Genomic DNA, 22,812 nt, shown 5'->3' with positions numbered 1-22,812 from the left:
TAAAGCGTTCTTTAGCCATCATTAGGAGAAGAGGCATTCATCACAGATTGGCTTACATTCATTAAGAATAGCATCATCAGGAGTACAACTTGAGATATAAATATATACTTCTGCAAAACAATGAAATTTTCCGGTTGATGGCAGAATCTTGCCAACCTGAAGCTGTTTTGGGGAAAAAAAAAATGTATTCCATTTTATTTCATTCCTCATCCTGGCTTTGTCTTCCAAGTTAACTTTAAGAAGACCTTTAGGAATTTTACTCAGAGTCCTGAAACAACCTGAACTAACATGACTGTTATTTTCTTAATTTTAACCTTTTGCAAAGATATTGGCTGTGAACTGGAAGTGAGATTTTGAAAATGTCTCTTTGCATGGCTGCATTTTTCTGTGCTGCTCTACTCAGAGTTGGGAATCTCAGGTTCTTCTTTTCTTTGTCACCACTATAGCTACAAAAGATAGGCACAAAAGATCTGTGTAATGAAATCATGTATACTTTTTTGTGCGTTTTTACGTAATGTCATATACCCATTTTATCACATATTTAACCAAAAAATATTCAAAGGTAACATATGCAAAAAACAGTATGCTCAATTTTCATCATGCATACCATTCCCAACTAGTTTTCACATTCATATATTGGTCACAGCATTGAGCCAGCCATTAAAATGTCCCCAACTCTCAAATCTATTATTTATACTACACTGTTCTTCCTTAAGTCAGCCTTTACCATCTGCTAATTAATTACATGGCAGTCTTTTTAGTTACTGATTATTATTTTATATCTATTATTTTAAGGCCATATTTACTATAAATGTGAAACATGAAATTTTTATAAACATGAAAAGTTCTTAAGAAAATAGTGTGTCAAAATTTTGCAATCCCCTTTTTTGTGGTTTATATCTCTTCCTGCTATAATCCAATTCATATTTGAAGCCAGGTGCCGTGGCTTACGCCAGTAATCTCAGTACTCTGGGAGGCCAAGGTCGGCAGATCACTTGAGGCCAGGAGTTGGAGACCAGCCTGGCCAACATAGCAAAACCCTGTTTCTCCTAAAGATACAAAAACATTAGCCGGGCATAGTGGCATACATCTGTGGCCCCAGCTACTTGGGAGGCTGAGGCATGAGAATTGCTTGAAGCTAGGAGGCAGAGGTTGCAGTGAGCCGAGATCAACCCACTGCACTCCAGCCCAAGCAACAGAGTGAGGCCCTGTCTCAAAAAAAATGAAATGATGACTGGCTGCTGAATGGAGAATGGATGTGAGCAAACACTTTTCATAAAGAGCAGTTTGCAATGTGTGAAGACTCTAAAATGCATACCCATTAATCCAGTAATTATTAGAGGTTTATCCTAAGGAAATAATCAGTATTATATTCAAAGATATTTATGTAAAAATATTTACTACGCTATCACTGAGAATAGCAAAAAATTTAAAACAGCCATTTTAATAGGATAATTGGTAAAAAACAGTATATTCTTATAGTAGAAGATTATGCTATTATATTAAAAGTGAAATCACAGGAAAATCATATAAAGTGTAATACCAAATGTTTTAATGTTTCTATTCACAGAGAAAAAAAGAAATATTGGAAGTAAATACACCAAAAAATTCGGAATAGATATGTTTAAATTATGAGATACAAATAATTTTCTTTTTTGTTTTATATACGTTCTAAATGTTGTAAACTACTCATGTATTTCTTTTAAAAAGGAATAAATGTCCTTGTACATTTTAATTCTATTTTCTATTTCATTCATCAGTGCCAAATGTATGATTTTAATGTGTACCTATAAAATTTTTCTCTGGTTAAAAACTATTATATTTTGTTTATCATACCTGTTTGTGAAACTAAGACATGTTATAAAATATTTTCAACTGGCACAGTACTTGTGCATGTTTCTAAAAAGTAATCTACTTCTCTCCTTTATGTTTTTATCCTTTTGTAGGCATTTGCCTGGTGGCCTGATTTACTGGCTGAACATGCAGAGAAATTTTGGGCTTTATTTACAGTGGATATGGACACTGCATTAGAGGCTCAACCACAAGACTCCTGGGATAGTTTTCCTCTTTTCCAACTGCTTAATAATTTCCTCCGAAATGACAGTGAGCATTTGCGTTTTCTTTAGTATGTGAAATGGGGAGGGGTGGGAGAATGTTGAATGTGAATGTATTTCTACTGTGCCCTCGCACCAGCCTGACAAGAGTTTGCATGGGTAACATTTAGGTTTGCTCAGCCTGCCCGATTATGTCAGGCCAGAGACTAAGGGAGCCCGGGGACACTCCCACACTCCAGTGGGCTCTGAAGGTCCTCTCATTCCCATCCTCCTACCTTCACTGAAGTCTGATAACCTAGGCACCCTTCTTTATGAACTGTATTGTACCTTATGAATCTGAAAATCTTCAAAGGCTGGCATTTCTAAAGTACTTGAGAACATTTACATCTCCGAAAGACACCTTAGTAATTCATTATTGTAGAAATCATGTTATGTTAAGGCTCCTACTTAAGTCCATTGCGGTAATATTGCTGGCCTGAGAGTCGATTCATTTGTACAGATGATAGGCAGATATTGCTATGTGGTATAACTTGCTCATTCAACATTTAGAAATTCAGGAGAATGTAAAAGCTCTCTATTGATACTTTTATTCTCAATTTAATAATAAATTTTACAGTTATTCTGGTAGATGGTCTTCTAGCAAACAAAACAAACTTTGTTTTTTATCAAGATTTTCACATACAGATTCCTAGGCCTTTCCTGTGATGCTTTTTTTTAGTTTCATTTAGTCTCAAGTTTGGTTACCACTGACAGCCTTTGTTTCAGCACTTGAAGTGAACATGGGGTCACTAATTCCCTGCTGAATGAAATTCTTGTCATGATGCACCAGGGTGAACTCTGCCTCCTCCTAACCTCTGGTTCTGACCCATTCTCTTTGATCAATGCAACAGTTGTCTTCTGTCATGTATTTTCTTCTGCAACTCTTTATTCCCATATAAAACAACTCTGTCTTACGATAGGGTTTTCGTGCCCGTTGCCATTCTCATCACCTTACCCTGAATAGACCTCACTCCATTTCTCAGTGTTCTTCTGGAGTGTGGTGCTCAGACGAACACAGTGCTCACCATGTGACCTGAATAACCCAGACCCAAATGAGAGGTGCCTTCCTTCCTTCTTCCCTGTCTTCCTGCAGCCCAAGTCTGCTCTGAATCTCCAAGGAACTTCTTCACACTGTTAATACATTTGGAACTTTTTTTATTATACTTTATTTGAACATTTTATATGTTAAAACTGCACATGTTTTTGCTGCTCTCTTCCCAGAAGGCCACTGCTATATCTTTGTGGTTGTAAACCTAAATTCATGTTTTTATAGTTGTCTTTGTTTAAAGAAAAAATCTTTATTGGTTTTGTTCATGGCTCTAGTCTAGTCTTTAACCTCCTTTGGTTGCTCACCCCTTTGAGTCTGTGATAAAACTGGTGGGTGGGAAATCACATAGATATGAAATCGTTTGTAATATTGTACTTTCCATGGACATCCTAAATTTAGGGCACCGGGTTAAAAACCTCTGTTCTAGTAAGAGAGGCATCATGTTAGAGTAATTAACAACATGAGCTTTGGTGCTAGACAGATTCACGTCTCTCTGTCACTTACTACTTGACCTTTGACAATAGCTTAACCTCTCCAAACTCTAGGTGCAATATCTATAAAAGAAGGAAAATAATAGCACCAACAGTGTCATTGTCAATGAGCATTAAAGAAGATGATAACTCACATATAATAGATGATAAATAAATCCTATAGATTTTGTTAGTCTTATTCATTCTCCTATCCAATTTCATTTCATTTCCAAAGATGCTATTATAAGCTTACAATTCCTACCTTAGATTCAACCATAAGGCCTGCTCTCTCAGTGGTTGTTAATAAACCCACATGCAATTATCCACATGTGAATCATTCATTCTGCAAATTATCCTAAGCCAGGTTTTTTGTTTTGTTTTGTTTGAGACAGAGCTTGTTCCATCACCCAGGCTGGAGTGCAGTGACACTCCCAGTGGCACTTCCAGTGGCCTCCCAAGTTCAAGCGATTCTCATGCCTCAGCCTCCCAAGTAGCTGGGATTACAGGCGTGCACCACCACGTCCAGCTAATTTTTATATTTTTAGTAGAGACGGGGTTCCACCATGTTGGCCAGGCTGGTCTCAAAATCCTGACCTCAAGTGATCCACCCGTCTCAGCCTCCCAAAGTGCTGGGATTACATGTGTGAGCCACTGCACCTGGCACTCAGCCAGTTTTTAAGTTCCAATTTGGTTCCTTCCTGCCAGCTAGCCAACGTGGAATGACTGTCTTCCTTTCCCAATCTTCTATCATCATTCATTTTCTGCTATGAAATTATAGTCAGGTTTTTAATATTATCTTAAGACAAATGTATAACAGTAAACCTGCTGCCAAAAATAAGCATGTATATTAGGCATTAAGTCCCCTAAATGAGAATAAGTAAGTAAGGTATTTTTGTTTTGTTTCGTTTTTTTGCTTTTTGTTTTTGAGACTTTTGTTTGTTTGTTTTGTTTTGTTTAGTTTTGAGATGCAGTCTCACTCTGTTGCCCAGGCTGGAGTGCAATGACACGATCTCAGCTCACTGCAAGCTCTGCCTCCACAGGCGCCCACCACCGCGCCCCCAGCTAATTTTTTTGTATTTTTAGTACAGACGGGGTTTCACCCTGCTAGCCAGGGATGGTCTCGATCTCCTGACCTCGTGATCCCCCCACCTCGGCCTCCCAAAGTGCTGGGATTGCAGGCATGAGCCACTGCGCCCGGCCATATGTAAGATATTTTTTAACTCTCTATTTGAATGAAAACTAAAGAATCAAACATACTTAGATGTATGTTGGCATTTTAAAATGAGGCATTATTCATCAGAGAAATGCAAATCAAAACCACAGTGAGATACCATCTCACACCAGTTAGAATGGCAATCATTAAAAAGTCAGGAAACAACAGGTGCTGGAGAGGATGTGGAGAAATAGGAACACTTTTACACTGTTGGTGGGACTGTAAACTAGTTCAACCATTGTGGAAGTCACTGTGGTGATTCCTCAGGGACCTAGAACTAGAAATACCATTTGACCCAGCAATCCCATTACTGGGTATATACCCAAAGGATTAGAAATCATGCTGCTATAAAGACACATGCACACTTATGTTTATTGTGGCACTATTCACGATAGCAAAGACGTGGAACCAACCCAAATGTCCAACAATGATAGACTGGATTAAGAAAATGTGGCACATATACACCGTGGAATGCTAAGCAGCCATAAAAAATGATGAGTTCATGTCCTTTGTAGGGACGTGGATGAAGCTGGAAACCATCATTCTCAGGAAACTGTCGCAAGGACAAAAAACCAAACACCGCATGTTCTCACTCATAGGTGGGAATTGAACAATGAGAACACTTAGACACAGAGTGGGGAACATCACACACCAGGGCCTGTTGTGGGGTGGGGGGGAGGGGGGAGGGATAGCATTAGGAGATATACCTGATGTTAAATGACGAGTTAATGGGTGCAGCACACCAGCATGGCACAAGTATACATTATGTTACTAACCTGCACGTTGTGCACATGTAACCTAAAACTTAAAGTATAATAAAAAAAAGAGGCATTATTAATGTTCACCATCAAGCAGTTAGGTAAGATGATGAATATTTTAACTTATTCAAAATATTGTAACTTATTTTATAAAGAAAGCAAAATATGTTGTGGATTTCTTGGAAGTTTTGTTGGAGAACTTCTACTACAATGAATTAATATTTTTTGATGATATTCCATTCATCTACAATGGAATATTCATTCATCTACAATGAATGGAATTACTTATCTACAAGGAATTACTTATCTACAGTGAATGGAATATCATTAATTCCAATGAATTAATATTTTTTCATATTTATTTTTAAGAAGAGCTTTTTCAACGCAAGTGTAAATTTGTGGGGTAATAAATTAAAACTACATAATTTTCGTAATTATAACTATAAAATGTAATTTTCCATCATATTTACAAATATTTAATTCACATATTAAATACTTTTTATATTTCTCTCCTGATTTAACTATTTCTATACATTGACTACGTATCATCTTGTGCTATTTTGTTGTACTGTACTCAGTCAAAATAGAGAAGCATTTAGTACTCATCTCTTTTGAGCACTCAGTTTTGAGGGTAAGTCTAGGTCTTGGCTTTTATTTTATGGTGATCTGCAGATTTTAGAAAACCTCAATTATTTCTGAGAAAAACAGCTCCTCCATGTGGAGAGGTAAACAGAAAAGTTCCCCAGTGTCATACTTTCCTTTTGGTACTGAGAGTGTGGTGTGATCTGGGGAACTGAAATAAAATGCAGTGACTTTTATCCCAAACTCACAAGTTTCCATCCAAAATCAAGACCACTGAGTAACTGATAAAACATAATTCTTCTAGCTATTAATATCACCCTTGGTGATACTGAAGACCATTGTTAATAATTGTATGTTTGTTTTGTTTTATTACATTCCTTAGATTCTGAGTTATTTAGTGAATTCAATTCAAATGTTTAATGTCAACCTGCAGCTGCCCCCTAATTGTCCTTTTGGAAAACTATGGGAAAATATTGAACTTGTATTCTTTTAGTACCCCTTGAAAGAAAAAGAAATTCTTACATTGCGGCCATGGCATTATAGTTTTTACCATGTTGGCGCAATTAGAGTTGCTGTCTAAATTCCAAGTGATTACAACTTTAACTATCCAAAGGTAATAGAACAGAGAGCTCTGAATGTCCAATATTAGGAAGGGAGTTAATTTGTTGGAAAACAGTGCTTGCTTACATCGGCATCAGTCTATGTGTGTGTGCGTTACACAAAATAGGCTGCTAATTATATTTAGATTTTTAAACAGTTTGTGATTTATTACTAATAATGTTGCATATTTATGTTTGCTTTCCCAAAATTTAAAATTACTAAGACCTCTGAAACTAATGGAGATATTAGTTAAAATTTGTACTTTATTAGTGGCTTGAAAACTTTATAGCTGAGTTGGGAGGTGGTTCATGAATAATTCAGACGTCCTAATTGGTTTCTTATCTTCCTTATATTAAAATTTGTATGCTTCGATGTTTAAAAATAGTTTTTTATCTTTTGGAGTACGGAAGGAATCTTAAACAAAACTCATTTTCTAGCTGTGGAAACCTAATGCCTAGAGGCAGGAACTCGGGCGGGGGCTTGACAGCAGGGAGTTATGGACAGAGACGAGTCAGAGCCTGAGTACTAGGTCTCCAGTTCAGTCTCATTTCACTGTATAAAAAGCAGATTCTGTGGGCATTTATAAAATAATATAATCTTTTTAAGGAAGACAAGAGAGTCCTTGAACTTTTATTTTTTAATGAGGAAATATTTATAAGGGCATTGTGTTGTGGGGGGCAGAGGAAAGGAGTTGGTTAAAGAGTACAGAAAGGATCAGATAAAGGTATGTGTGGTCTCAGCATGTATGTTAGGAATCATCTGTGACAAGACTTCTAGAGACTGAACTAATTAGTGAGGGAAGGTTCAAGACAGCAAATTCGGTTTCTATTTTAAGGAGAAAAAAATTAAAAAAATCTGTCTGGGGTGTGTGCCTTTCCTTACAGTTAGCCATGGTTAGGGAAAGTCATAGCTTGGAGAACCCTTGGAGATGAAATGTGAAGAACCCTTGGAGATGAAATGCGGTTTTCCTCAAGGGAAGAGCACCAGCTGCACCACAATTTTAGCAACTGTCCCCAATCTCCCACCCCTCACAGACTCACTCACTGATTCCCAGAGCAAGACTGATGATGAAAACAGTCAGCCTCCATTTCTGGCCAAAAAAGACCAAGCTCTCACTTCGCTCTCTACCCTGCCTTCATCTACCCCAATCTACTCCCCTGCTAAAGAGGTAATTTAATGGGCAATCAGTTTAAATGGTATCTAAGGAAACAATTTTGAAAGAGAGATGTATTAAAATTGAGGGAAGATAAATGTTTTCATAATGAAATAATTAGCACTATGGTTCAATGATACTGAGTGACTATAAAGCTAGTACAAATAGATTCTACCCTTGCACGCTATTTCCATAGTTGTTCTGTCAATAATAGATAAGGCAAGTGACTGCTTCTGACAAATGAAAGCCATCTGCAAATGGCACAAATCATTTCTTTCAGCACTGCTGAAAGGCAAACCCTTGGAGCTAGTCACCTTTTAATCTGTGGATATGCTAGCAAGTGGCAAATGACCATTCTATTGGGAACTGGTTCCCAACTGAAAAATACCACGGTGCTGCTTCTTTAATTAACAGCCTTTTCACATTGCTAGCACATTAAAGTCATCCCAAAGAACACCCGTGCTTATGTAATCAATGTCACAGCATCTCTGCCTAAACGAATAATAAATGTTCCTGCTCTATACTAAGTGAAAACCTGTTCTCGAAGACTTTCACCTTCATAAAGATGGGCTCATAAAAATCGAAAAAGGAAAAATTGGAATGTGGTCTCATGAGGATAAAAAGGCTAGTGTTAATAATTAACAAGGAGAGTGAAGTGGAGTCAAATTAGCCATAATAGAGCCCAGAGTGACTGGCAAAGTCACCTCTCATTATCAAAAAACTCATTAAGAAATGAAGAGGTGGAAATCCCGCTGGGTTATTCTCACACTTAGGCTGTATCAGAGATTATTTTTCAGATTTCTTTCAAATGAAGGACTGTTAGGTCACCATATTGTATATTAGGTTAATCTTCAAGCTTTGAAATATGGAAGGCTGACACCTGCGTGTTATTCTCTTTCAAGTGCTTAAATGAGCTGTTCATCTGAAATTCACGAATTGGTGTTTATAGATATATCTGGATATACATAAACTAGGGACAATGCAGAAAGGGTATAACATCTAGATTACAGCAAAGCTGTGTGTGCCAGCTTAGTTTTATAAGTATGCACTTTACAAATGATGAAATAAGGGCCAAAATGTGAGAATGTATTTAACTCTAATCCCCACAGTTGATTGGATTCAAAATGGTGCGTCAGAATTTGTTTTACTGACCAGTATGGTAAAGGAAATATAAAAGCAAGGAGTCACTACCATTTTCCCCTCAGATGAATTCCACAGTACTGTTCTAATTTCTTTTTTTTTTTCTTTTTTTGTTTTTGTTTTGTTTTTTGAGATAGAGTTTCACTCTTATTGCCCAGGCTGGAGTGCAATGGCATGATCTTGGCTCACCACAACCTCCACCTCCCGGATTCAAGCAACTCTCCTGCCTCAGCCTCCCAAGTAGCTGGGATTACAGGCATGCACCACCACACCCAGCTAATTTTGGTATTTTTAGTAGAGACAGGGTTTCTCCATGTTGGTCCAGCTGGTCTCAAACTCCTGACCTCAAGAGATCCACCCGCCTCAGCCTCCCAAAGGCTGGGATTACAGGCGTGAGCCACCGCACCCTGCCTGCTCTAGTTTCTTTGCTACTTGTAGACTTTTTAAAAATTTTGATCTGCTTTTTATATTTTCATAGGGTTTAGTGGCTTAAAGATAATCACCTATTCTAAAATGCCAGTGTGTTTTTTGTAACAGATTAACAGGAACACCTGTAACTTCTGAAAACCATGGGCATCAAGAAACCCACCCTTGAGAGAGTTATCGATCATGATATAGCTTTACTCAATCATTCCTATTGATGGGGCAAGTATTGTGGGACATTAACTCAAAGGTTAGAAGGGCTATGCATAGCTTGAGTAAAATTACAGACTTTTCTATTTGCCTTTAATATTACGTAATTTCATTAAAAAAACAGCATGAGGACTGCTGGACCATAAGACTTCTTTACTTATCTTTGCCTTATAAGCTTCAGTTAATTAAGCTTTTCTGAATTAATTTCACAAGAAACAAGTGCCTGATGCCCACAATTTACAAATCCTAGGCCCCTTGCAAATACATGGATAAATAAGAAATGATTCCTCCCCTTGAAAAACATAAAATCTAGTGGAGGATACACACATATATACACAAATAACTTGATGCAGTAGATTGTGGAAGTATAACTCAAATTATGTGTACCATTCTATGAAATTTTTTCATTATAGTTTTAAATTTGGATTTGTTGCCCAAAAAGTAAGAAACATTTTAACAGCTGTGTTCTATCACTTCTTGTCACTTTCTCTCCCTAGATAGATGTATATGTGTATGAATGTATATTAGCAAGTGCCCCAAGGGAAAAGGAAGAGCTGGGTATGGTTTTAGGGGTTACTATACTAGTTAATGTGTACATTAATATTACCAAATATAAAATTACTTATCAAATTTTTAATTAAAAGGACAATAGAATCCAGTGTGTTTCCTAGTCTACTTAAATGGGATGCTCTTGGAGTTTCCCTTAGGAGGTAGATTTTTATTGATATTTATTCAATAATCAGACATTTATTGAGTGCCTACTTAATGTGCCATATTCTTAGCTGGGTGCTATTTCTAAATCTCAGGGAGGGAGGAAGGGGTGGGGGGTGGGGGGTGGAGAGGGAGAGAGAGAGAAAGAAGAGTGTTTTCCTTTTACATAAAGCTGTTCTAGACTGCAGTTCTCCTGGCTTTTCTCCTGAAGCCCATATTCATATTTTCTGTTTCTGTGATGGGGGTCTTCATTATATGCATTTGTCAACATGGAGAGCGACTTATTAATTTTCTTAGTTCACTGTGCTTGCATTGCTTAGGGTTGATATAATTTGTAGTCTCTTAAATAATTGTTTTATGGCAAAGTCTGTTGATTTTATTGTGGTTTGTATTGTCTGTTTGTTTTGCTGGTCATGAATTACCCATTTCCTTCTGAAATGTCTAATTAGAAGTTTGAGGAGAAAAATCATTCTTTCTAGTAATCCACTAAAGCTGGCTAATTGGAAGAGGATGAGCACTATAAAATTGGATTATATGGGTTCAAGAGTCAGCAGCATATTTTCACCCTAAAAACAATATATGAATTCTTTTATTTGCTTATTCTTTATTTTACCCAGTGATTATTGTCTCAGTAATTGTTATTAATTGGATCATAGTTTAAATTTAAATTCTCTGTTGAAATCTTACTACTAAAAGCCTATGACAAGTACTTTTGTAAATGTAAGACTTTTTTGTATGAAAATAATCAACTAATTTATTATCAGGGATTTTCAAAATAATTGGGCATATTGTATCCTGAGTTTAGCTTATATTTAAGCCATTTGTTTTCTTTTTGCCATTTCTAATTGTACCATAGGGCTCGATGTCATTGATGCCTCATTATTTTCTAACAAGGTGATATTTGGAAACATGGAATCTTTTGGGGAAAAAAGGTTTTTTTTATCTGAAAAATAGGTGCTGGCTTTCCCCTCAGGCAGTAATCACTTTTTGAGACTCATTCTGAGCAGCCCTTTTCACTCCCTCATACTTGAGTATGGTGTCAGAAGTGCTCTCGGATGAGGCCGCATGAAGAACTTGCCTCTTCCAATGAACTATTGTAATGGGTGCTTTGTAAAGGCTTGATTTGGACAGGTGACAGCCCCAAATCATAACCTATCCTTGTTAAACCATATGGAGAAGATAGAAGCACTTACTCTGATGCCTCAGGCTACATATTAAGAGGGGTTTTTACAGTGTCTGATAGGAGTGGAATGCAAGCTGCCATATGGACAACTAAGGAAGGAGCATACATTTACATAGACAAGTGTAGTGTAGGGTATATTTCTGTAGCTTGTCTTTGGAAACCAAATATTCTCTTTCCTTTCTTTCCCCCTCTTTGTATATTTCTCTTTATTTCTCCTCTACTCCCTCCCCCAGCCCTCCTCTCCCTCTCCCCTCCATCATTTTCTCTTTGTCTGTCTCCCCCATTTCTCCCCCACTCCCTCCTTCCCCCTTCTCTCTAATTACCAATGAAATAATACTGCCAGTTTTCTAACACTCTCAAATGTGGGTTTATAATTTGATTTTTTTTCAAATAAAAAAATAACTCTTTGCTGAATTCTGAGCAAACTTTTGGCTAGACTTTAAGATTTTTTGTAGTTCATAGGAAATATAGGTAATCTTCATTTTCTTTAAATTCTGCAGGATATAATCATTTGCTATCAACATTCATAACTGACCAGAGAAAATCCTTTCTTTGCCACATTCATTAAAATAAGAAACATAAAATAACCAACTTTTATATTCATTAGAATTTTTAGCAGTCTGATCTTGTACATATGGGTTAAAAATAGAACTTATAGCTGTATTATTTAATGCTATATATTTTATACAAAGTATGAGGTGTATACACAGGCCTCAATAGGTTTTATAGGTGCCATTTAATACAATAATCATGTAATAATCTTAGCATTCAAATATTCATTCATCCAACAAACATTTGATTACTTGCTCTGAGCCAGGGACTTTTCTGGAACTTAGAATACAGACATAGTTCCTGCCTTGAGAACCTTACATCCTTGTAGGCAACGAGAAATATGTCAGCAAGAAATATATCAGCAAGAGAAGACCACTTGTATAACCAGAACCACAGTGGAAACCTGTCCAGGGTAGAAAGTAAAGAGAAGCCAGTAATTGGGCAAGGGGACAGCAGAATGAAGCATTTCTAGAAAGGATTTGAGGAGCAAGTGTATATTGAATCGTGAAAGTCATTATGACTGTACCACAGGAAATGAAAGGTAAGGCAACAGAAATGAGCTGGAGAAGTAACTTGAAGACAGGTCTTGGAAAGCTTTCATACCATGCTCAGGCTTTTGAAGCTTGTCATAATGATCCACTAAAGGATTATAATCTTTAGGAGACATTCTTAGTTTTATATTTCAGCAAGCCCCTCTGCTTATGATTTTGAGAAGATGGACTGGCAGAGGAAATGTTAGGATCCTAAAGACCAGTTAGGTTATTATTGCATTAATCAAGACAGGAGATGAGAGGGCTGGACTATTGCAACAGCAGTGGTGATGAAGAGAGCACAGTAACTTACTGAAAGATATTAAGGATATAAAATACACCAGTCTTGATGATTAACTGGTTGTCAGAGTGAGGAATGGTAGTTTTATAGAGGTTAACATGGAGTTTTTCTATCAAATCCTGGTTCTACTAATGACTAAATGATCTTAAACAAGTATCTTAAACTCCTATGCCTCAGTTACCTTGTTAATAAGTTTAAAAAAATAGTTCCAGCTGGGCGCAGTAGCTCATGCCTGTAATCCCAGCATTTTGGGAAGCCAAGGCGGGTGGATCACCTGAGGTCGGGAGTTCGAGACCAGCCTGACCAATATGGAGAAACCCTGTCTCTACCAAAAATACAAAAATTAGCTGGGCATGGTGGCATGCGCCTGTAATCCCAGCTGCTTGGGAGGCTGAGGCAGGAGAATCGCTTAAACCCAGAAGGCAGAGGTTGCAGTGAGCCAAGATTGTGCCATTGCACTCCAGCCTGGGCGACAAGAGTGAGACTCCATCTCAAAAAAAGAAAAAAATTTCCTCCCTCGTAGAGTTTCTGTGATGATTAAATGAGATAAGGCACATATAGGACTTCACATAGTGCTTGGTACTCCAAATATGCTAGGGATGAGGAGGAGGAAGAAGAGAATGAGAGTTCTTAAGTAGAGACCCAATAAATTCAGATATCAGTATATTTTTTAATTTGCATACTACAGTGAATTAGATGGTTTGAGTGAGAATATTTTATCCTTAAAGTTTAGCATGCTTATTTAGGTGGCGTTTGATAAAAGTAACTGAATTATTTGAGCTATAGTACCTTCTAGCTCGATGATTGAATCTCCGGGAATAAATAAAGCTTCTTTCAGTGTGCTAAAGAAAACATCATTAAGATAACATTAGTCTCCTAAATAAGACACCTATCATTAAATATGATTATTGTTCACAATTTAATGGAAAATCTTTTAGCATATAGCTGAGCTGGGAAAAGAGTATTTAACCACAAAAAATACTAACCCATATCAATTAGAGGTAGAAAAAAAAATCTGTTGTATTTCCTTCTGTGTTTAGAATTACTTCCCACACCAATTTATGTGCCTGTAGTTGTCCAGCCTCTGAGAAATTTCAGAAACGCATAAAGTAACATATCGAAGGCATCTTCATATACATGCCACAGTGATAAACATCATGTGCTTTGACCAAGATCTAAAACACTATTAGGCTTTTGGGATATTTTTGCCCTGAAGAAGATAATGTGGGAAGTTGTCATAGTGAGTATTTTATAAGATACTGCTATTGGAGTTGCTAGTAATTAGGTTTAGTAACTATAAGCATATATAGCTATTCAAATCCGTAAAAGTGAATGAGATTACTAACTTTTTCCCAGCTTCTACCTCTTCACCCTAGTCAAAGCCACTATCATCCTTTACCTAGTCTATTGCAGTAAACAACTGAGTATTAACCTTTTTCTCTGTTTTCACCCCTGGCTACCTACTCCATTTCCACACAGCAGCCAGAGAGATCATATCATGTCACTCCTCTGCATAATCATAAGCATCATAAAGCTTCCCATCACACCCACTAAGAGCAACACTCCTTACTCAGTCCTAGGATCTAGACCCTGCCATGGGCTTCCCCTCCCCCTCCCTCAGTCTATTGCAGTTTCTCTGGCCTTTCATCTTTCTGCAAAGACCCAAGCTTATTCCTCCCCAAAACTTGTTTGCTAGCTGTTCCCTCTACCTGGAAACCTCCCCTTTAAGTCTTCCATGGAAGGTTCTTCTGTCTCTTCAGGAATACCTTTCCTGACCACAGAGTATATTTTTAAATCAGCACATTTTCACTTTGAGGGCCACAATGGGGCTTAGGACATGTTCTTTGAGAAATATTTACAATCTAGTACTGTCATCTAAAATAAAGTCTTTATTACTTAGCGTTACTGTTTTCATATAGATTCTCTATTTTTTAATGGTGAAACTTAGGCACATACTCACCTATATTTTAATAAAATTGTATCATCTGCATAGGAAAACATTCATAGCCTGAAAAAGGTGAGTGTACCTTGCCCAGCAGCCTTGTAACACAAATTCTAAGATTTCTGTCACTACTTTAGGTAGGATGTTCCATACTACCATTTATTAAAGACAAATGGAAAACTGAAAAATCCATGTCATGTGCTGTTTTTAAATACAGATATGCAAAATTGAGTGACTAAAAAGAAAATCCACAAATAACTATCATGTTCATGAATCAAAATAGATATTCCCAAACCCAAAGACACCCTCCTAGTGAACAAGAATAGCTTTTACAAGTCATCAAGCTTACCTCTTAGAATTGAGAAGGTTTAGCTCCTCTGTGATACACACCATAGCACAGAGATTGTAACTCTGCTTAATTGCTGTATTTACATGTGTCAGGACCTTCAGGGGAGCTGGCAGCTCCCTTGAATTTCCAGCGAGTGGTCATGTGCCTATGTGTTAAACCTCTTAGAAAATAAAAACATACCACCTGCCAGGAGAATTTAAGAGAGATATAATCTGTTTGTGTTTTGACAGCCATATATAGAAGGCTAATTATACTTTTTGATCAATTTCCATGATATGATATTCAATATGGGGGATATGATCTACTCTCATCTGCATTTTGTCAGTTCTTCTGTGTCAGATTCTCTCAGAAAACGTGTTTTTTTGGCCCATATTTTCCAAATGTCTGATATTATCCCTCTGACAAACACTGTTTCTGCTTGGCTATTTCAGCACTTTTGTGTAATGGAAAATTTCACAAACACTTGCAAGAAATCTTTGTACCCTTGGTTGTCCGCTATGTGGATCTCATGGAGTCCTCCATCGCCCAGTCAATTCACAGAGGTTTTGAGCAGGAGACATGGCAGCCTGTCAAGTAGGTATCTTACCTAGTGTCCGTAGAACACCTGCCTCTTCAACCCTGACCTTATGACTTTACACATGGCCATCTGTAGTTATCGCTTATGGTGGTCCCTTCCCACGTTGTTTGTTTCTTTACAGGAATATCGCCAACAGTCTTCCCAATGTAGCTCTTCCAAAAGTTCCAAGTCTGCCTCTTAATCTTCCACAGATTCCTAACATTTCTACTCCTTCGTGGATGCCTTCTTTATATGAGTCCACGTGTGTATTCCTCACTTATTTCCTGGTGGTGTGTTAGCTGGTGCATGGCCTGGGCTGTGTTCTGCGCAGATGTGTTTAGACTGCATGGCATTTATCATCGTTGGTTGAGGAATACTGTTTTTTTTTTGTTTGAGTTTTTTAAGCTAGTAAGCTAAGCTTAGCATATCTGTGATGAATGATGTCGATTAAAAAGAAAAAACACACTAGTTTAATGTAGTTCATATGTAATCTGTGGGACAGGAATAATTTGGTGACATTCTACCCTAAGTAAATCATTTGGTGACATTGTACCCTAAGTAAAATAACCAGAGTTCTCGTTATGTATACAAAGCATTTTGAGGATTCTTAGCTCCAGCTTTATTACTGCCCAGATGACTTATCTTGTGCAAGTAGAAAACCTTTGGAAGAATGGTTTCAAGAATATAATCTTTTTCTATTTTTATCTTAGTCTCAAGTTTTAAAAAACAGTACTGCATCATGCAGGCCCTTTCATTACCAAAACCAGGAAGTCCTTCTTTTGTTCTTTTATTATATAGTTGGTACATCTTGGTATTTTTAAATAGTCTTTATATCACCAAAAACCATATTTATTAACTTCACATCGTGATGAGCTTGCCTATTGCAGATTCAGCAACTAAGAACCACTGAAGTGAACAGGAATGGGCTTTCAAATTGATCAGTTCTGAATTTAGATCTTAGCTTATTAATTGTAAATCCTTCTTAGCCTGAGTTTTTTTCCTCAACTCTAAAACAATTACAACACCTAATTGAAAGATGTTTTTGTGATGATTTTAAAAAAAAAACTGCAGTGAGGCATATCCTAGGCTCCCAGTAAATTATTAGTACTATTGGCATATCCTAGGCACCCAGTAAATGATAATTACTACTACTCTACATTGTTGTTTTTGTTATTACTGTCATCAGGCATCATCATTATAATTTATAATGGTATAGTTTTTAAAACTATGAGCCTCATAGCGATCAGAACCAAGTAATAGTACTAGTTTACAAATGGGAAAACTCGGGCAGTTACCTCCTTTGCCCAAGATCTCATATGAAATCAACTAGAAAGAATAATCATGAGAGGAAGAAAAATAGCTTCCATTTATTGAGAATTTACTATGTTTCCAGTACATTGCCAAGTTATTTATCTCATTTAATCTTTATAACAACCTCATATCATTATCCCCATTTTCCAGTTAAGGAAACTAAGTCATAAAGAAACTAAGAAACAAAACTTACCCAATATCTCGCAGCAAATAAGTGACAGAGGCAAAATTTGAACCCAGGTTTGTTTGACTACAAATTCCTCACTCCTATCATTAATTTGTTCTGCTGTCATAGAACGTTGTGTTTAAGAACTTGCTACTTTTCTACCTATCCCACCACCAACTGCAAATCCACACCCCAGTCAGGTATGCACACAATCAAGAAAAGAAATAGGAAAAGACCAAGAAAGAGAATAACTTGCAAAGTAATTTGGCAATATTTCGCCAAGTTTAACATCATAACTGCATTCATAATACTCACTAGGATTTTATGTTACATGTGAATTTTTTTTCTTACAGGCAAATGCTTTTGGTCATTAGAGTGTGTAAAGTGGTGTCTGTGTGTGTTCAGAAAATTACCTACGAACTATAATGCACCTTTCTAAGTGTATGATTTTTTGTTCTTTTTTACACTGTTTTATAATTTAACTCCTTTTCTTCCTAATTTCTCATCTATTTAACGCTTGATTTTAGCCAAGAACACTATCATGGGCATTATCCTGTGAAATTTATTTTTTTGTTAGTACTCTTTTATTAACTTTGGGATTTGTACGAACTCTGAATCCCTTATTGAGGACCCTTTTTTAAAGTATGTTAATTTCAGGACAGGAATAATGACAAATTGGGGCTTTGTAAGTAAAGTAATTGTGCTTTCACCATTCTGGGGAAATTTAAAAATGTGTTTTACAAGTTGATCACCATTGTCTTTACCTACCAAGGTTATCAACATTAGGTTCTTTGTCAGAGTGTCCACAATTACTCATAATGTTATGATGTTATTGCCATTTGTTTTTTGAAGTTTGAAACATTAATAAAAAGAAACATTTATATTTAACATAAAGAATTAAAAATACAACTGCTGATTAAATAAGAAGAATATAAAAGTAACCGTGGTTTTGAAGATACATCCCTGCCTACCAATGCATAAATCATGCAAGGATTGCTCATCGACATATCTATCTGTATATAAATCTTTATTCTGTTTTTTTTTTCTCTAGAAATGAATGCCAGTAAGTTAAGTTTCTTGCTGGCATTTTTAGGAAATTATCTCAGAGTCCACTACTCACATTTGAATTCTTTAATCTGTTAATAATACCTTTAGGAATAGGTCACTGATTAGAAATAATTTTAAAATGAAAAAGCTCTGAATAAATTGCAGGTTATATGTACCAACTCCAGAGAAAGCCTACTCACATTTTTTTCATATATCTATCTAATTATAACAAACACTTGTTATCTTAATTACATTCCCAATTAAACACATTTATTGTGAAGAATCTTACCATAGAATCAAACAGAAGAAAAATATAACCATATTCTCTATAAAGATTGTCATATATTATTAGAAAATCTATTTTTAGTAGAATTCTGCCTTTACCATTAGAGATTTTGTTTTTATGATGTTTTTCCTTGTCATTGTGTTGTTAAAGAATATATACATTTCAAATAGTTACATTTCTCCAAAGTAAAAAGATTATAAGAAGCAGATTTGCTTCTTTGCCAATTGTATTCAGTTATTCTTAAAACTCAGTTCCTCTCATCTACCAAGCTGTACACTGTGGATGTGAAGGGAGATTTTGTTTGGTCTTTTTTTCTCTTAATTTTATGATATATATAGCAAAAGGAGAAATAAAGGTAGTGTTTTTTTCAACACTTTCACTGTAGTATCAGCATGGTGTTGTCTGGTTCTCTTATTTAATGGTGCATTTGAGGCACTGAATATTAAGGTGAAGAGATTTAAGTAAGTAAAGTGCTACAGGAGTGTTCACTGCTTTGCTGTGATTGGTCCCTAGAGAACTTAAGTCTGAGGACATTTTGGCTAAGACAAGGAGATCAAGAGGAATTACTAGCAGAATGAGAAGAGAAAAGCAATGTAGGTTTGTGATAGAGCTTTGACGCTGAGGCCAGGGTGGAGGGCAGAAATAAGCTTTTCATTAGTCAAGAGCAAGAGGTGCCTTTTTTTCTAAGCTAGCTCATTAAGATATATTTAGCGAAACAATGCAGTGCTTTAAACAATATATATTTTTTTAATTTTACTTTAAGTTCTGGGATACATGCGCAGAATGTGCAGGTTTGTTACACAGGTATTTTCCCCTGTGCTGTTGTAATAAATGAGTTTATTTCTTTAATTTTCTTTTGTAAACTAGAAATATAAATTTTAAGTTAGTATATGTGAAGCAATTGTGGGAAAGCTGAGAACAAATGAATCATACAGCAGCTTTTTTTTGCTTTTGCTTTTATGCTTTTTATGGTTAAATTTCAATATGTTTTAATGTAGGAATATTTTACTTTCAAAACACTTGTTTCTGTATTAGCCTATGTACTTGCATAATGGAAAGTAATAACCATTTGCCAAAATATTATATGTACTCTTCTATAAGGTACCTTCTAGAAGGTAACTTACAGAAGGTGCCTTCTAGAAGGCACCTTACAGAAGGCGCCTTCTAGAAGGTACCTTATAGAAGGCGCCTTCTAGAAGGTACCTTCTATAAGTTACTGTAACTCTTCTATAAGTTACTCTTCTATAAGTTACCTTCATACATGGGGTGATAGCACTCCTGTAGAGTAATTTTACCATAGTAGTGAATGCTTAGCAAATCTTGGCTCCACAGTTAGATATAAGGACCTGAAATGCATTGTTTTTCTCCATCTTCAGAGCACCCTGAATGTCATTTCTCTGTCAGACAACACCTTGCACTAAGTTGGGTTTTAATAAGCCAGAAAGGCAAAAAATGAAAGTAAAAGATTGCTTCCCTACCTAGCCCGTTTTATTTCCAGTTCCTGTCTCACCTTTACCTGTAATTGAGAAATTCAAGGACCCTATATTCTACACACGTGTAGATAGACAGAAACCACCATGGTGACAGAGGCACATATGCATGAATAACGGCAAAGGTACTGGTTGTTAACATAAGAATTTTCTTGCATAAAACATAATTTTGGGGATTTGCAAGAATCTTTATCCTAGAGATTGGTAAAGAACAGTTACAGTGTTTGTTCTTATGTACACAATATAATTTCCTTAGTAAAGTGTACATATCCATTTTACCTCTTCGTATGAAACCCTACCACCATATTTATTTATATTTTGTTCTCCTTGCCCTGCCTTATTAAGAATTGTAGAGGAACAATTAGAAGGCTGAAAAAGAAAATATTGGATCATTAGAAACTTTATATGGTATTTTTTTCACTGATGGCAGTTGATACAGAAAAGAAAAAGCAATGTATTAATGGTATACCTAATTAACATGGGGACTTCATGATGCTCATTTTTCCTTTTTCTTCTAGCAATGGCTCAGCAACATCAGAAGACCTTTTTTGGAAGCTTGATGCACTGCAAATGTTTGTCTTTGATCTGCACTGGCCAGAACAGGAATTTGCCCACCACTTAGAGCAAAGACTTAAACTAATGGCCAGTGATATGCTAGAGGCCTGTGTCAAAAGGTAGACATTTATTTTCAAATTGCTGCTTAATGTGCCAGCACCCAAAAATATCACTTTTTATCAAGTACCTAATATATTATTGTCACAGCAAAGGTTTCATTATGCACCACTATTCCAACATTTAATGAGTATTAGGTTATCTTGATTAAATTCTGGGGACCCATGTAATTGATGAAATTGGCTGGATACTTTTTTTCAGGTCTCCCAACTATTGCCTTAATCAGTAACATCTATACCATATTAATGGTTTCTTTAGGGCTTATTGTTATCTCTCTGGGAATACTATGCTTTAAATTCCCAAGGTAATATCTCCTGAGACATATGAAAAAGGTCTGTTATGTTCTGTATGCATTATGTACTGTGTCTGTGTGCTGTGAAATGGCATAGTAAACTCAAAATAGGATCGGCACCATCAGTTGTTCTGGGATTACTAACTATTTTCTGGTATTTTCTGTCCACATCAGATGAGTTCCAACTATCTGCTTACATTCTTTATAACTTAACGGGAAATAAGTTATGAGACTTCGTATTCTTTCAAATGTGCTTTCATTTTATAATAGTTTTACAAAATCAGCTTTGCATCCTAATTGGTCAAGCATTTTTTTTCCATTGTCCTTGTTCATTATATATACAAGGACACTATGGAGCCACATATTAGAAAAGTGTTCAGACACTGGTTAGACCAACTGGATATTTCTGAAATCTTGAAACCAAGAAAAAATCTGTCTTTAGAATAATGTTCAGTGGCCCCTTAAGGCAAGGCCCTGAATTAGGTAGTTTAATGTTTTTTAAAAATCATCTTTGATTTTGATGTCTCGATTCTGTGGATTTTCATAGGATACTTCAGCAAAACCAATTCCAAATTGCCCATGATGCAGTTTCTTTCAAAAACCTGCCTGCAATTTTAGGTTTTTGAAAGAGAATGTAAGTGACGTAAAAGAATTACACATTGTCTGTTGTACATTGATTACCATGTTTTAGAGTTTTCTATATTCGTGCTTATTTTTTCTAATCTGATAAGCCCTCACATAGAGGATATATTCTGCTTAAATGCATACAAGTGTGTGATTTTTCTACTTGTAAATTCAGACAATTAATTCAGACAATTAAGTGAAATTATGAGTTTTTTTCCATTAAATGTGGTACTCCAGATATAACAAAAAGCTTCATTTGGGTGGCGATACTGCCTGAGTGACTGCATGAAGCTAGGCTTAATATAAAAATATCACAATCTGATCTTTCGTTGAGACACTTGAAAAGAAAAGCATCCCACCCCTTAGCTCCCAAGCACTGCCACACTGCTTACTCCTTATTTGCATGTTTTAAATTAGCATCTTGTAGTGTTGATTTCACTTTTTACAAAACAGGTGAGCTGTATAGCAGAATTTCTTACTCTGAATTCATGTTTTAAAAACTAGAACAAGAACTGCATTTGAACTCAAGCTACAAAAGGCAAGCAAAACAACTGACTTGCGCATTCCAGCTTCCGTTTGCACTATGTTTAATGTATTAGTTGACGCCAAAAAGCAAAGCACCAAACTCTGTGCCCTGGATGGAGGACAAGAGGTATGTAGAATGTGCCACATGGGGAAAGGCAGCACAGGGTGCCTTGGCATGGGAAATGCTCTTTCCACAAGGCATTCTCTTGATTGTATTGAAAAGACCAAGTTCTCTAGCACCAAACGTTTGATCTTTTCTTTACTATAATAACAGAATGCCTTTTATCCTTCGCTCATGTCAGTTTCTCCTTTTTGATATAAATACGGTCTAAAATTGCATAAGTGGCCATGAATTTTAGATATAGCTTTTAACAGCTGAAGTGTTGTGTCATTTACATAAACCTTGCTTTTTACAAGCAAATGAGAAAGCTGGAAAGCTACCTGTTTTGTTTATACAAATCTAGAGTATCCAGAGTTTGCATCTATAAAAGTAAGACACATAAAAAAGTATGAAATAGTTTATTTACACAGTAGCTTCCATTTTTAAAAATTTAGGTTAAAATAGACTTAAAAATCTAGGCCTAG

At 36.2% G+C, this 22,812-nt stretch overlaps 1 protein-coding gene across 3 annotated transcripts in view; it reads left to right on the top strand.

Moving 5' to 3' along the window:
• CADPS2 (calcium dependent secretion activator 2) overlaps positions 1-22,812 on the top strand; it is a 567,688-nt gene that overhangs the window by 475,514 nt on the left and 69,362 nt on the right. For 2 of the 3 annotated variants that reach the window (XM_024250127.3, XM_054559723.2), the window contains 4 exons: positions 1,947-2,103; positions 15,690-15,831; positions 20,633-20,788; positions 22,207-22,354. In XM_024250127.3, the coding sequence (XP_024105895.1) occupies positions 1,947-2,103; positions 15,690-15,831; positions 20,633-20,788; positions 22,207-22,354 (603 nt within the window). Of the gene's footprint in view, positions 1-1,946; positions 2,104-15,689; positions 15,832-15,956; positions 16,077-20,632; positions 20,789-22,206; positions 22,355-22,812 lie in introns of all 3 variants that reach the window. The other variant, XM_054559726.2, reaches the window with a different exon arrangement.

This window comes from Pongo abelii, chromosome 6, assembly GCF_028885655.2.
Source record: "Pongo abelii isolate AG06213 chromosome 6, NHGRI_mPonAbe1-v2.0_pri, whole genome shotgun sequence".
In the NCBI taxonomy this organism is placed as follows: domain Eukaryota; kingdom Metazoa; phylum Chordata; class Mammalia; order Primates; family Hominidae; genus Pongo; species Pongo abelii.
The sequence above is the reverse complement of the archived record's forward strand: the minus strand, read 5'-3'. Positions and strand labels throughout refer to the sequence as shown.